Source organism: Meles meles, chromosome 7 (assembly GCF_922984935.1).
Source record: "Meles meles chromosome 7, mMelMel3.1 paternal haplotype, whole genome shotgun sequence".
Lineage (NCBI taxonomy): Eukaryota > Metazoa > Chordata > Mammalia > Carnivora > Mustelidae > Meles > Meles meles.
The window spans coordinates 72,864,921-72,880,003 of record NC_060072.1 but is presented as its reverse complement, the minus strand read 5'-3'; the positions used below and the strand labels follow the sequence as shown (position 1 = coordinate 72,880,003).

Sequence of the window (15,083 nt, the reverse complement as noted above, 5' to 3'; positions counted from 1 at the left end):
AACTGCTGCAACTTCTACCACCACCAAGTATTAAAATGATCAGTAAGGTACATTATGTCCTATGAGCTATCAAAAGGAGCAGGCAAGTGGCCCAAAGGCGATGGGAGGAAGCAAAAGTAGCAAATGGCTTGGTTTTTATTCATCTTCTGGTCTCTACAGAGCCTTAGATGCCTATCAGATGATTGTTGCATGAGTAAATGAATACAGCATGATGAGCTCAATGAAAGACAGATGTTTGAGGATAGTCATGTCTCCACTTTGTGCCCCTCTTCCTCACCTCTCTGTATTCATGCCCTGAAGTAAAGATGGACGGTTAGCTCAGACAGAAACAATGAGCAGCCTCACTGGGAGTAGCAGAAAAACTACAAGTTTTTCTTGTAAACTACAAGAAAAACTACAAGTGACAGAAACCACCTGCATGACATACAATTCGCTTGTCACAGCAGAAACCAACTTGGGAAACACTTCCATGGGTGGCAGCATCCCTACATTTTATGCCTGATTCACAGACAGCCTCGCTCATATTTAATCAAACTTTATTTCTAAACATCCTGTCAACAATTTTATTATTTGCAAATATTTCTTTAAAAGAAGCCAATTCTTGGTCCAATAAAATGATTTTATGACACGCTGAAGCCAGAAAGTGTCAATCATTGGCTTTGCTTGCTTGCCAAGCTGACCATGAACATATTCAGCCAGAGCAGCAGCCACTGAAATACTTGAGTGTAACTCCATAGATCATCTCATGGCTTGTTTTGACTCGAGGGAAATTTAACATCAGAAGCAGCAAACCTGATGCTTTATTTATTCTTTGAACCATTTATCCCATGCCAATAATTAACATCCAATGGACTCGAAATACACTCAGGTATATTCTCTAGACGTGATCTAGAAAATGATCCATGCCTCATCACCCCATGGCACTTAAAAACTTCAGGAATTGTGCCTCTGGTATTTTGAGTCTGAGATGATCAAATCATACATTTCAATTCCACTTTTAAAACAAGTGGTTTTTGTTGTTGTTATTGTTGATTGTTTCCTTTGCTGTGCAGACGCTTTTTATCAAAGAGGCAACTCACGGAATGGGAGAAGGTATTCACAAATGACACTACAGACAAAGGGCTGATATCCAAGATCTACAAAGAACTCCTCAAACTCAACACCCAAAAAACAGAAAATGTCAAAAAATGGGCAGAAGACATGAACAGACACTTCTCCAAAGAAAACATTCAAATGGCTAACAGACACATGAAAAGATGTTCATTATCATTAGCCATCAGAGAAATTCAAATCAAAAACACAACACCTGAGGGTTTTGAAGGGTCAGGGGTGGGAGGTTGGGGGAACAGGTGGTGGCTAATGGGGAAGGCACGTTTTGCATGGAGCACTGGGTGTTGTGCAAAAAGAATGAATACTGTTACGCTGAAAAAATAAATAAAATGGGGAAAAAAAAAACACAATGAGATACCACCTTATATGAGTTAGAAAGGCCAAAATTAACAAGTTAAGAAATAACAAGTGTTGGAGACAATGTGGAGAAAGGGGAACCCTCTTATACTGTTGGTGGGAATGCAAGCTGGTGCTGTCACTTTGGAAACAGTGTGGAGATTCCTCAAGAAATTAAAAATAAAGTTACCTATGACCCCACAATTGCACTATTGGGTATTTACCCCAAAGATACAGATGTAGTAAAAAGAAGGGCCATCTGTACCTCAATGTTCATAGCAGCAATGGCTACAGTCATCAAACTATGGAAAGAGCCAAGATGTCCTTCAACAGACGAATGGATAAAGAAGATATGGTCCATATATACCATGGAGTATTATGCCTCCATCAGAAAAGATGAATACCCAACTTTTCTATCAACATAGATGGGACTGGAGGAGATTCTGCTGAGTGGAATAAGTAAGCAGAGAGAGTCCATTATTATATGGTTTCACTTACTTGTGGAGCATAAGGTATAACATGGAGGACATTCGGAGAAGGAAAGGAAAAATGAATCGCGGGAAATTGGAGGGGGAGGCGAACCATGAGAGACTGTGGACTTTGAGAAACAAACTGAGGGTTTTGGAGGGATGGGGATGAGGGGATGTGTGAGTCTGGTGGTAGGTATTAAGGAAGGCATGTATTACATGGAGCACTGGGTGTGGTACCTAAACAATGAATCTTGGAACACTGAAAAAATAAAATAAAATTTTTTAAAAAGAGCAACATTACTTCTAGAGCACTGGGTGTTATATGCAACTGACGAATCACTGAAATCAACCTCTGAAACTAATAATACACTATATGTTAATTAATTGATCTTAAATAAAATAAAATTTTTAAAAATTCTTAAAAACAAGTGCTTTTTTGCAACACAGAAAATACACATTTGCTGCCTAAGAATTGAAATAAAATGTATCAATTTCCAAATTATTCTGAGTGGCATGTATTCATTTCCCATTATTTTAAAAATAAAACAGCTTAGTAGATTTTTCCTAATCAAGTTTCCAAAAGATGGGAACGTACCAGAGTGCTTTTCTGAGCCTCTGCCAACTTTGTAGCGATGAAGTACTGAATTGGCGCAAGGAGAACAATGACAGCTGCACCAACCAATGCACTCGATCCAAGTAAATTATAGAGCAGAATCACTCCCATTATGATCTAGAAAGGAAACCATATGGAAAAGGGAAAATGAACCACTGCATGAAAGGAAATATATTTTGGCAAAAATGTACTATTTCTTCATTATTGATTGATTAATAAATACATGTATTTGGAAGTCAACTCAACTGAGAACAGTTGGGTTTTGCTATGTTTTGTTGGGGAAAGCTAAGTGGTAGGAATTTATTTTTGGTCTGATGATCTGCAAAACGAGTGTCAAACCAAGTTACTGCATGAGGCTGCAGACTGGTCCCCTGATGCTTCTGACCTTCTAAGACAGTCTTCACATTTTTTTCTTGAAAACATTATCACCCACTGTAACTGGCATTCCATATTGTCATGGAACTCTACTAACTTTTCCAGGTGGGAAGGATGGAAAGCAGGAGGCAGCATCATAATGTAAGTGAGCCCTGGGTGGTTGTTTGCAGGCTAAAGGAATAATCTGAGCTCCTCACAGCCTCAGTGACCCCAGAAGTCACTTGATGACAAGAAGGCTAAGCTTAACTAAAACTATCAGGAAGCTAGAGTTGGTGGTGCCCTGTCATACCTCACTTCCCTTTTTATTTCCCCAAACCCAGGGTTGAACCACTTAAGTCAACCCTCTCTGGTTTGTCACTTTCTTCTTCTTCCTTTAAAAACTTAGGATTTGATCCCACAGTCTTTTCTCCCTACTTTTTTCCTCCAGTAGATCAGTTTATCATGGCTGAAAATGTCAACAAATGAACTATATCTGTGTAGTTAAAGCATTAAATCCTTGTGTGTTTGCCAATGATAACAGCTTAACAGTGGCCTTTTGGAGGCAAATGCACATATTTACTGCCTAACCAATTGGGCTTTTTAGGGATTCCAGTCAAAATAAAGTTTCCTTAAAGTCATTCATGATGTAATCTTTCAAAGGCAGCCTAGGATTTGGGGTGCATTTTAAATTACATCATGTAGGCAGCCACTTACTTGGCCTGTATATAAGTACATATTAATAAAAGAGACTGAGCAAATTTTAAATCTTTCATTGTGTCATGCACTGTGGATGATATACATTTTTATTTGGCTTGGATTTCCATTTAAAACTAAAAGGGCCAACAAAATTTTAAAACTACCATATCTGTATTATTATATGCATTTTAATAAGCATGGCACACAGGGACAAAGGTGACAGACTGGTTTTAATAAGATCTACAGTTTAAGCTCTATCTACAGGATGCAAAACTTGAGATAACTAAAAATATTCACCATCACATGGAAGAAAGAGCTGAAAACATTTCTTCTGCTTTTTTTACTCAATTGGTGGGGAGCAGGGATGCTGCATCTTTGCTAAAATGCTATTTTCCATAAAAAATGGCTAAACTGCCCTCCAGCTTGTTAGTGTTCCTACCACCTAATAAAGTTTGACATTTTATAAAACATCAGCTATTGAAACTATGGAATGGGTTACAGCAATTGTTCTACTTTAGAAATGCTATGAGAGTCTGTCAAAATGAACGGGGTCAAGCCTTGGCTCTGTGAATTGCCTGAATCTGGTCAACAACAGTAACAACTAACAAATACTGGATGCCCATGAAATGCTAGGCATTATGCTGCTTGTGCTGCATGTACTAACTTAGTCTTGACAATTCCAACAATTCTATGAGGCAGATACTATTATCATTCCCATTTTAAAGTTGAGGAAATGAATGTTTTGAGGATTTAAACACTTGTGCAAACGGGATAGAGCAGATATTTGAACCTAAACATAGAATTCCACACCCCACTTTCCTAACTTATGTCAGAGTTCTGAATCTCTGCTTTCTTTCTATAAAAAGAGTATAATTAACATCAGCATATTTAAAAAGCTTGCCCTTTACTGAGCTAAGTATCTCCTACTCCTTTTGTTTTGTTTCCTGTGCAAATGAGATTATTTATATTGATCTACCTGAACAGGCATTGCCCATAGATTGGGACACAGGAATAAGAACCACATGAGTTGATTGGTTTCAATGGCAACCAAGTTATTGATCTGTCCCAGGGTCATCTCACCCATGGATAAATTAGATGTAGACAGCCTAAGGATTTTATTGTATATCATCGCCTGCAAAAAAGAAAAACAAAAAAAGTACTTGAAACTCTAAACTTAATCAATACTATATTTATTCACTTTTATTGAAAAGATAACATTTTAAGTTTTTCTGGAGAAAAAGGAGGGAAAAAAACCTAGAATTCCATCTTCTTAAGTCAAACACTATCTTCATTTTAGCATAGTAACTTTCCGTCCTCAATTACATACAAACTTAATTTTCTTGCAATATAATCAAAATGCATACTCAATTTCAAACATAAGCTCTAGAACAAATTAAAACAGAGATAAAGTTTTCAAAACTTCTTTCTTTCTTTCTTTCTTTCTTTCTTTCTTTCAGCAGCCTCCACCCCCAGCACGAAGCCCAACCCGGGACTTGAACTCACGACCCTGAGATCAAGACCTGAGCTAAGATCAAGAGTCGATGCTTAACCAACTGAACTACCCAGGTGCCCCCAAATTCTCTTATTATTACAAAACGTTTTAAAAATTCTGGGGGTTACTAATTAGCTCTGTTACTTTTATTAAGCAGCTCCTAGAAATGTTGAAGTTGTAGTATCAGAGTAAAAACAGAATCGTGAAAAACAAAATTAACTCCACTACGCTTCTATCATCGGATGGTATATGGCATTTTCAAAACACAAAGATCATTCAAACTTGTACATACCAGCAGAGCTCCACGGAGGTTAATGCCAGTCTCTATGGTTACATAGTAGGAAGCCTGCAAAAATGTCCTTTGCAGAATAAGGGCCAAGAAAAGAAGAACTGCTAGTACATAAGCATTTTCAAGAAATTCCTTTGATGAAAGCTTTTCTGAAATCTTGTCCCAAAAGAAAAAGACATAAATTAAAACTGCTCTTTTCATATATCAGGGGTACAGTTCACATCTATCAAATGATACATGATTTTTAAATGTAAAAACTCAATATCTTTATAACAGCAGTGAAATGAGCCACAACAAGGCAATTTTGGCTTTTCTTCATCCTGTCCACAGATACAAATTCAAACTAGTTAAATGCATAAAATCCCAAATTGATCATTAAGATTGCTGGAAATGCCAGATAGTAGAAAAAAGGTACACATTAATCTTTAAAAACTTGAGTATATATTCTGCAAGGATATATTATTCCATCTTGAGACATAGTAACTGAAGATCGAAATTAATTTAGACTGTAATTTTGAAGTAGAAACCACAAAACTGGTTTTGTCAGTTGGTCAGCAAGACCACTAATACAGAAATACAACTTCTATAGTTTTGTTAATTAAAATATTATTAAAATTATTAAAGTTATTAAAATAACTCCACATAGTTGACTTAATCTAATTTTCATTTATCTTAATTTATATTAACAAAATAAATTATAAACTGTAAAATATGTAATGTGGTTATTGACATTGACACTTCCAGGGACAAAACACAACTTAAAATGAAATTGAGTTGGTATGACCGAAGTCATCATAAGGACATACAAAACTGCTTTTTGTTTGTAACAATAGTATGTGGTAACTTGTTAGTTAGAAGTGAGGGAAAGTTGGGGCGCCTGGGTGGCTCAGTGGTTTAGGCCACTGCCTTCGGCTCAGGTCATGATCTCAGGGTCCTGGGATCGAGTCCCGCATCGGGCTCTCTGCTCGGCAGGGAGCCTGCTTCCCTCTCACTCTCTCTGCTTGCCTCTCTGCCTACTTGTGATCTCTCTCTGTCAAATAAATAAATAAAATATTTAAAAAAAAAAAAGAAGTGAGGGAAGGTAACACTCAAATAAGTACATCATGTCAATCTGGGCAATCTTCGTTTTTTATGGTTTAGATCCATTACATTCTGTTTCTGGTCCTTTCCTCTTCTTTCATGAGGATACACAGAAATGTGTAAGTTCTGTTCCTTCTCAGAAAGATGTGTGGTTAATACATGTAAGGGAGAGAGATGACAGAAAAATTCTATGTGGAATGTATGGAATGTAATCAGGTTAGTAGGGGTAAAACATCACAAAAGTGCATTCAATGGTGAAAATATCCGGTTCACTTTCATAATAACTGAGCACCAGTATGTGCAAGTGACTAGGCTACACATTGTGAACATAAATATTAACAGTCCACAGTCCTTCTATTTAAAGAGCTTACCACCTAGAAAGATAAGAACATCCATAAATAACATGCTTCATTTAAAGAACATTTATAGCAAGTGCCAAGGTGAAATAAACAATGTGTTGGACAGTACAAAGAAGAGTCAAATACCAACCAGAACAATCAGAAAAGCTTCACTGAGGAGATGGCATTTGATGTAGGCTTTGAGAATGCATGAAATTTTAGTAAGTGAAGAAAAAAAAGAAAATTAGGTTGAGGGAATAGAAAAGAAAAATTAATACATAACTAGACTAGACTAGAGTTTCTATCTGTGAACCTAGGGAAATCAACTCTTAGAAAGAAATTGGGAAGTTCATGATGAGACTTTCTTAAGAACAGAGAATAAAAAACTATATATTTGTAACAGCAGATATATAGTATTTTATATTGTATGGCCCCCCAAAGAGTAGCATGATATCTAATAAAAAAATTATAATGTGACTTGCCCTGATCATAATGTGAAACAGGGTGATGGCTTTTATCATATAAGAAAAATGTATATAGTACAAATCACATTGCTACTGTGATTGGTCACAGCCTTCCTTCATGTACTCATGCATGAAAGTTCTTCAAAGGGTTGCTGAAAAGATCAAAGAAAATAATCAATGTGAAAGTTCTGAGCATGGTTTCTGGCACATACTAGATACTCATTAAATGTTTATAGGCTCTGAATCTGAGAAATAATTTTGTTGAACAGATCCATTCAATGAATGCATAAACACATAATTTTCCCTACAAGGAAAATTATTGTTTTCTTCCTTTTAAATGCATTCAGTGCTCTGTAAATAAGCCTGTTTAAATGGTTCAAAGAACTGCATTAATAGAAAGGAACAATTACAATGAAATCTGCCAATAACATGTTTCCTTTCAGAAGCACGACAAACTTACTCCTGTTGTGTTATTTGTCCCATTCTGGGTTTCATTCACACGCTGAACTATTCCAGAAATACAGAGAGGTCCAGCAAAACCCAGTAAGTCTGCAAGATAACGGAATGTGCTACTAAGTAGTATGGGTCGCCCAAAAGCTCTGTACATTGCTAGCCATATAGATGGAGTCCGGTTTGGATGATCTGCTACTTTTTTCTGAAAGAAAAGAAAAAAGCACAGATGAACCAAGCTAAAACTATTAGCACAGCAATTAATCTCAGCAACTATGGCAATTCCTTCTGATATCTCTGATGATATTTTAAGTTTATAAGTAAGTGTTAATGTGTCCCTTTAATATAGTATGCATAATCCATAAACCATTGCATTTTATGCAAACAGTAGCTACTGAACACCTTTTAATGGGATAGAATGAGGAGTAAATAGGCCAGATTTTCAAAGACTTTGCATAATTTTTAGCTGTCAATGGATAACCCAAAATTCTTAAGGTCAAATTAATTTTAATTCTTTTTGGTTTGGAACATGTGTATCTGTCATGAATATTACCAAATACCATTGTATGGAAAAGAAGATCGTAAAGTGTAAGAATGAAACAGATTTGAAGACTAGTCAAAATTTCTGGAGTCACTCCATCACCAGGTATCTATCACAAGCTAAAGATATTTTACTACAAGGTATTTTACTACAAGCTAAACAAAACAGATCATCTCAACTTCAAATTGTTTCTCTTTCAGGTATTTCCCTTCTCCGTGAATAGTAGTCAGTACTGTTTAAAGTTGTGTTAGACTTGTGTTTCCAAGTTATTTGACAAAGAAATGCAAAATTGAAGAATGGCATATATATTTAAGCCAACGCATGGTTTTACCCATCTCTAGTGATTTATTGAAAGGGTTTTAAGACCTGAACAATCATCATAATTAAGTCTTAGAGAGGAGGTGGATAACTTGGTTTTTTTTTTCTTTCATTGTGAAAAGCCAACTCAGTGGAATAGAATTCGATTGTGTTTCATATTCAATTCCCTATTAGATAAGTAATTTGATTATTTTTAAAAGTTTGTTAATGCAAGATGTTAACTCACTAAGTTCAAGCTGATTTGTGTTATAAAGAGTACTCAGAACACTTATACTATTAAAAAAAAAAGAAAATTTAAACTATGTGTAGGCTATACTGTTAATCTTTACTTCAGCAAAGGAGTTTTAAAAATGTTATGCAATACTTTTCCCAGAGGTGAAACCAAAGAGATGACTCAGGTTCATTTGTAGTAACCATTTCCTGCAATATTAATTTCATAAGACACACTTTTGACATAAAACAGAGGTCATTTTCATCATTTACCATAAATGCTTTGTTGTCTTGATTTAGAACAGACAAAAACTGTAACTGATTCACCATACCCTACCCCTTTCCAATGTTGTCGTGAATACTAATAATTTCAATTGCAATAATATTTGTAGATGACTGCCATATAAATTACATCTACCATTGTGGAGAGCACACATGACTATATAGAATAATAAGAAGACAAATTCAAAATATCCAAAGACTCATATTTAAGGTTTTTAAGGCAATTTCTCAAAGAAAGTACCAGAAGAAACTAATTTTGACAGATACATGGGATGATACATGAAATAGGTAGGTAACTTTATTTAATTCAATTTCTCAAGTCTGAAATACGTGCTGCAAATTTTAGTCAATTAATTTAGGGATTTAAGTTTCTTAAATGTGATTATTATATGATTTATTTTTACCTTTATATAACAAAATTATTGACTAGTTGAAAAAACTTAACAATTCCATGAATTATTAACATTTTATGGTAATAAGGATTAGATATACATGATCTTTGAACTTAATTTTTACTTTCCACTTGGTTCCAGAAAAAGAAAAAATAGTGTTCCCTCTATCCCCCCTCTATCTCCTCTGCTGGTATATTCTCAGTGGCCCAATTCACATGACTCAAAATTACTGGGAAAGACATAGGAAGAAAATCTGACCTTTCTTAACCATTTAAACTTAGTAACTTTATACTTAGCAGACCCATTTTATTCTTCTTTCTTTCTTTCTTTCTTTAAGATTTTGTTTGTTTGTTTGACAAAGAGATAGAGAAAGGGAACACAACTAGGGGGAGTGGGAGAGGGAGAAGCAGGCTCCTTGCTGAGTAAGGAGCCGATGTGGGGCTCAATCTCAGGATCCTGGGATCATGACTTGAGCCAAAGTCAGACGCTTAACGATTGAGCCACCCAGGCGCCCCGACAGAGCCACTTTCTACAATTATGGACATGAAAAACAGATATTAAATTACCTTTTGTTCTTCATATGCATCTTTCAGGCAAACATAATTTGTTACCGCCCTCATTGCTATTGGTAATTTTCCAATTGCTTTCAGATCAATAGGTTTTTTATGAGCAGATATGATAAGCGTGTTCATCCACCAGTATGTAGCTTTTGACAATAAATTCACAAATGGTTGAAGAAATCTCACACCCAGATCCTGGAGGTCTTCAGGAGGCTTTACTTTCTGAGGATGCATGAAGAATACATATCTCTGTGGCAAGAAAAATTCCACAATTTTTTTAGCCCAATTATTATTCCACATATTAAAATAAAATTTTAACCTTTTCTACATTTTCATTTCAGGAGGACAAAAATGTATATTTTAGTATCTCTTACATTTCTTCAGAAACCTTTTTTGAAATAATTTCCCTTAAATGCCAGATTTTATGATTAATGCATTTACGGACAATTCCCAAAAAAACCAAACAAACAGATTATCTCTCTAAAAGATAGTTATTACTAAGAACCAATCTTTCATGATAGCCTGTGATAGGGTCAACTAAATAAAGATTTTTACATTATTTAGATTTTTTTAATGTGTTGACACCATTATTGAGTCACTCTCTGGTAATTCGTGGTTTGGCTGATGTTCACTAACTTCTCCACTATTCCTTACAGCTTGTGACTTGCCATTCAGAGCAAACTCAAAGTGCTCTGGTAGAAAATGAATATTGAAAAATCATTCACAAGTATGTCACACAACATAAGAAGCATGAGTTTTGACTGTGTGACTTTGGATATAGCTAGTTAACTCTGTAAAAGTTTCTTCAGCAGTGAAATGAGCAAACACATTGTCTTCTTTTCATTTTGAAATTTCTAGAAATACAGTAGTTTGCATATTAATATAGGTGTGCTTGGGACAAATCATGGATGATGGAATTTCCTGATGAAAACAATTTCATCCATAATATGAACTGAGCATAGTGTTTGGCACATAACAATCAATCAATATTTACAAATGATTCTAGGGTCATACTGAGATTTCTGGAACACTAATGGCCTGAAACTTAGTGATTAGTTCAACTTTTATACACCAAGAGGATATACATTTGTTCATCCTCTTGAATACTACTAATTTCTAGCTGACTATAATCTTTAATATTGGGGTCTTGAATTCCAGCAATTAAAAAAAAATGATGAGGTACCTACTCTGACCCGAATCACATTGATCTCCACAGCCATGAGGAGTCCATTCAAGATGACCATCATGCCAGTGATGCAGAAACGCAGGTCTGATACTCCCCAACCGGACTGCCAGTACTTAACCAATTTTATGGTTTTTGTAATAAAGGCCATTACCCAATACAGAAATAGGGCTGGAAAAATAAAAAAGAAAAGGAAAAAGATACAGTCTTTCCCTGATATTTTTTTTTAACTTCACTGACATTTCAATATAGATATAATGCTTTTTAATAACAAAGATAATTTTAAATATTTTATTTCCACATAATTTTATTTTTTAAGAAAGCAACATGTATGCCCCAGGACACTTTCAGAGTTTTTGAACTGAAGGTGTGGTAATGACTTTAAAATGCTAGTGCTTCCACTCTGTAGTAGATGGACAGATGTAAAAAGACACGTAAATAGGAATAATCTATACTCCAGAACTTATGTGTAGTTCTGTTGACTTCAAAATTAATTCTATCTCCCAGTCTTTTTTTTTTTTTAAGAAGTCCCGATTATACTATATGAAGAATTCACAAGTTGTTATCTGCATCACCGGTCTAATAGGTAAGTGTATTGCAGCTGCCAGGGGTATGTCTAATGGTATTACCTGGAATTATTATGGAATGCACACTAGCTATATAATGGGGTTTCTGCTTTACAGATCAAAATTCAAGTAGTAAGTTAACTCTTCTCATGCAAATGGCTTAAAACACCACACATCTCCACAAAGTGAAGAGAAGAATGATGATCCTACAGAACAAAGCCAGACTTTATGCAGTGGTTGAGAAAGGTAGGGATCTAAACCTCTCCTAACCACAGCCAGCCTTTCATAACAAATATGAGATGGACACAATTTACTAGAAATCAAAGTTCCAGTATATTTCAAACTTTGAATAAGGGTCAGTACAAGTGAATACAGGTTGAGAAAGAAGAAATCTGAAACACACATGAGACAATCCATTGTATAACACTTATTAGAGTTACTAAAGTTTAAAAGTGGCCACAATATACATAGTGAAAAAGAATGGAAATTTTGGCATATAATATAAGCTCATTATCTATCTTGTTCTAGCATAAAATAGAAAATATCAGAATAGACTTTCGGGGGGAAAAAAAAGACTGAACTACATGCAACTACATGCTACCTAAAGAGACTTGGTCTTGGGGCACCTGGGTGGCTTAGTTGGTTCAGCATCCAACTCTTGATTTTGTCTCAGGTCATGATCTCGTAGTCCTGGCATTGAGGCCCACATTGGGCTCTGTGCTCAGCACATAGTCTGTTTAGGATTCTCTCTCTCCCTTTCCCTTTGCCCCTCCCCCTGTTCATGTGCTCTCTCTCTCTCTCCCTCAAACAAATAAAATCTTTTTAAAAAGAGAGAGATTCATCTTACATATGAAGAAACAGATTGAAAGTAAGTAGAAGGAAAAAATACACAATGAAAACACAAGAAATCTGGAGTGGCTATATTAGTTTTAGATAAAGTAGACTTTAAAACAAAGAATACTATCATCAGAAATACTAATCCAGTGGTGCCTGGGTGGCTCAGTGGGTTAAAGCTTCTGCCTTCGGCTCAGGTCATGATCCCACAGTCCTGGGATCGAGCCCCACATCAGGCTCTCTGTTCAGCAGGCTCCCTGCTTCTCTGCCTACTTGTGATCTCTGTCTGTCAAATAAATAAATAAAATCTTAAAAAAAAATACTAATCCAAAGGGATACACAGACCCCGATGTTTGTAGCAATATTATCTATAATAACCAAATTATAGAAATAGTCCAAGTGTCCATCAGTTGAATGGATAAAGAAAATGTGGTATATACACACAATGGAATATTGCTCAGCCACAAAAAAATGAAAGCTTGCTATTTGCAATGACAGGGATGGAGCTAGAAAGTATGCTATGCAAAATAGGACAGTCAGAGAAAGACAAATATATGATTTCGCTCATATGTGGAATTTAAGAAATAAAACAAATGAGCAAAGGGAAAAGGAAGAGAGAGAGAGAGGCAAACTAAGAAACAGACTTAACTTAGAGAACAAACTGATGGTTACCGGAGGGAGGTGGGTAGGAGACTAAGGAGTACACTTGTGATGAGCACCGAGTGATATATGTAAGTGTTGAATTACTAAATGTTTACCCGAAACTAATACTACACTGTATGTTAACTAACTGGAATTTAAATAAAAACTTGAAAAAAAAAAGTATTATCAGAAACTTTGAAAATTTCTAATAATAACAAAGGTCAATTTTTTAGAGACACAACCATAAAAAATACAAACTTAGATTTAGATCTGAATACTATTAACCACTTTGAGTTTTGGTAAGTTACAAGTTTCAAGAAGGTAAACTTCAAGACTTCCCACACAATTCAATATCTAGAAGTCTCCAAATATTTGGAAGTTAAACAACATAGTTCTAACTAACTTCATGTTGAAAAAGAAATCACTAGGAAAATCAGAAAGCATTTGAACTAATGTATAATAAAAATAGTACATATTAAAAATTTAAGGATTGCAACTAAAACAATACTTTAAGAAAAATTTATGGCTTTAAATATTTATTTTAGAAAAAAAGGCAGATAATTTTTTTCTTTCTTTTTTTTTTCTTTTTTTTTTTTCAGAACCTGTTTTTATCCCCTTTCTCCCCCCCCACAATTAGGGGTCTCTTCTGACTTGGTTACAGCGCATTTTTCTGGGGTCTTTGCCACCCTTTTAGTAGTTTATTTGCTCCTTCATATCCTCTTATCTGGACAAAATGACAAGGCAGAAAAAATCACCACAAACCAAAATCAGTGATTTAATTTTCTATCTTAAAAGCTAGGGAAAGAACAATGATGAACAAAATAAATAAAAGGATGAAAATGATAGAGATAAGAGTAGAAAGCAATGAAATTGAAAATGAATAATTGAGAAAATTAGCCAACAAAATTGATTTTTTTTCACTTTTTTTAAAATTTCTTTTCAGCGTAACAGTATTCATTGTTAATTGATTTTTTTAAAAGATCAAGAAAATTGCTAAGTCCCCAGCCAAAATAATTAAGAAAAGAACAAAATCATAAATTACCAGTATTAGGAATGAAACAAGAATCATCCCTACATATTTTGCATACTTAAGAAAGATAATTGGGGACTACGTTGAACAACTTTATAACAATAAATAAAATACTTAGATGAAAGGGAAAATTTCTTGAAACTTGTAACTTCCCAAACTGACATAACAAGAAATACTCTGAAGGGAAAAAAAAAAAAAAAAAAAAACACAACACTGAAGAGTCCATGTCTAATAAAGAAATAAGTTTAAATTTAAGATCCTCACTTTAAAAGGCCCAAATGATTTCACTGATGAATGAATTTCATTCAACATTTAGGGAAGAAATAAAATTAATTGTACACAATGTTTTTCAGAAAATAGAGAAATGGAGGACATTTTACAATTCATTTTAAGAAGCCAATAAAACCCAGCATAGGAAAACCTGGCAAAGATATTACAAGAAAATAACAAGCCCAATATACTTCACAACATAGATCTAAAAAGCCAATGGGCCTCAAAAGAAGGCCGGGGTAGTGATTCTCATATCAGATAAATTAGATTTTAAACTAAAGACTGTAGTCAGAGATACAGAAGGACACTACATAATTCTTAAAGGGACTATCCACCAAGATGATCTAACAATTATAAATATCTATGCCCCCAATATGGGAGCACCCAATTACATAAGAAAACTATTAATCAAGATAAAGAGTCATATTGATATGAATACAATAATAGTAGGAGATCTTAATATGCCTCTCTCAGAAATAGACAGATTATCAAAGCAGAAAATTAATAAAGAAATAAGAGCATTGAATGAAACATTGGACCAGATGGACCTCATAGACATATAC

General features: G+C 34.8%; 1 protein-coding gene across 8 annotated transcripts in view; it reads right to left on the bottom strand.

The window, feature by feature from the left end:
• The window catches only part of ABCC9 (ATP binding cassette subfamily C member 9), a 133,785-nt gene that overhangs the window by 99,111 nt on the left and 19,591 nt on the right, over positions 1–15,083 (bottom strand). For all 8 annotated transcript variants that reach the window (XM_046012227.1, XM_046012235.1, XM_046012230.1 and 5 more), the window contains 6 exons: positions 11,183–11,349; positions 10,002–10,244; positions 7,703–7,897; positions 5,364–5,516; positions 4,556–4,711; positions 2,512–2,646 (listed from right to left, as the gene is read on the bottom strand). In XM_046012227.1, coding sequence (XP_045868183.1) covers positions 2,512–2,646; positions 4,556–4,711; positions 5,364–5,516; positions 7,703–7,897; positions 10,002–10,244; positions 11,183–11,349 — 1,049 coding nt within the window. The remainder of the gene's footprint in view (positions 1–2,511; positions 2,647–4,555; positions 4,712–5,363; positions 5,517–7,702; positions 7,898–10,001; positions 10,245–11,182; positions 11,350–15,083) is intronic.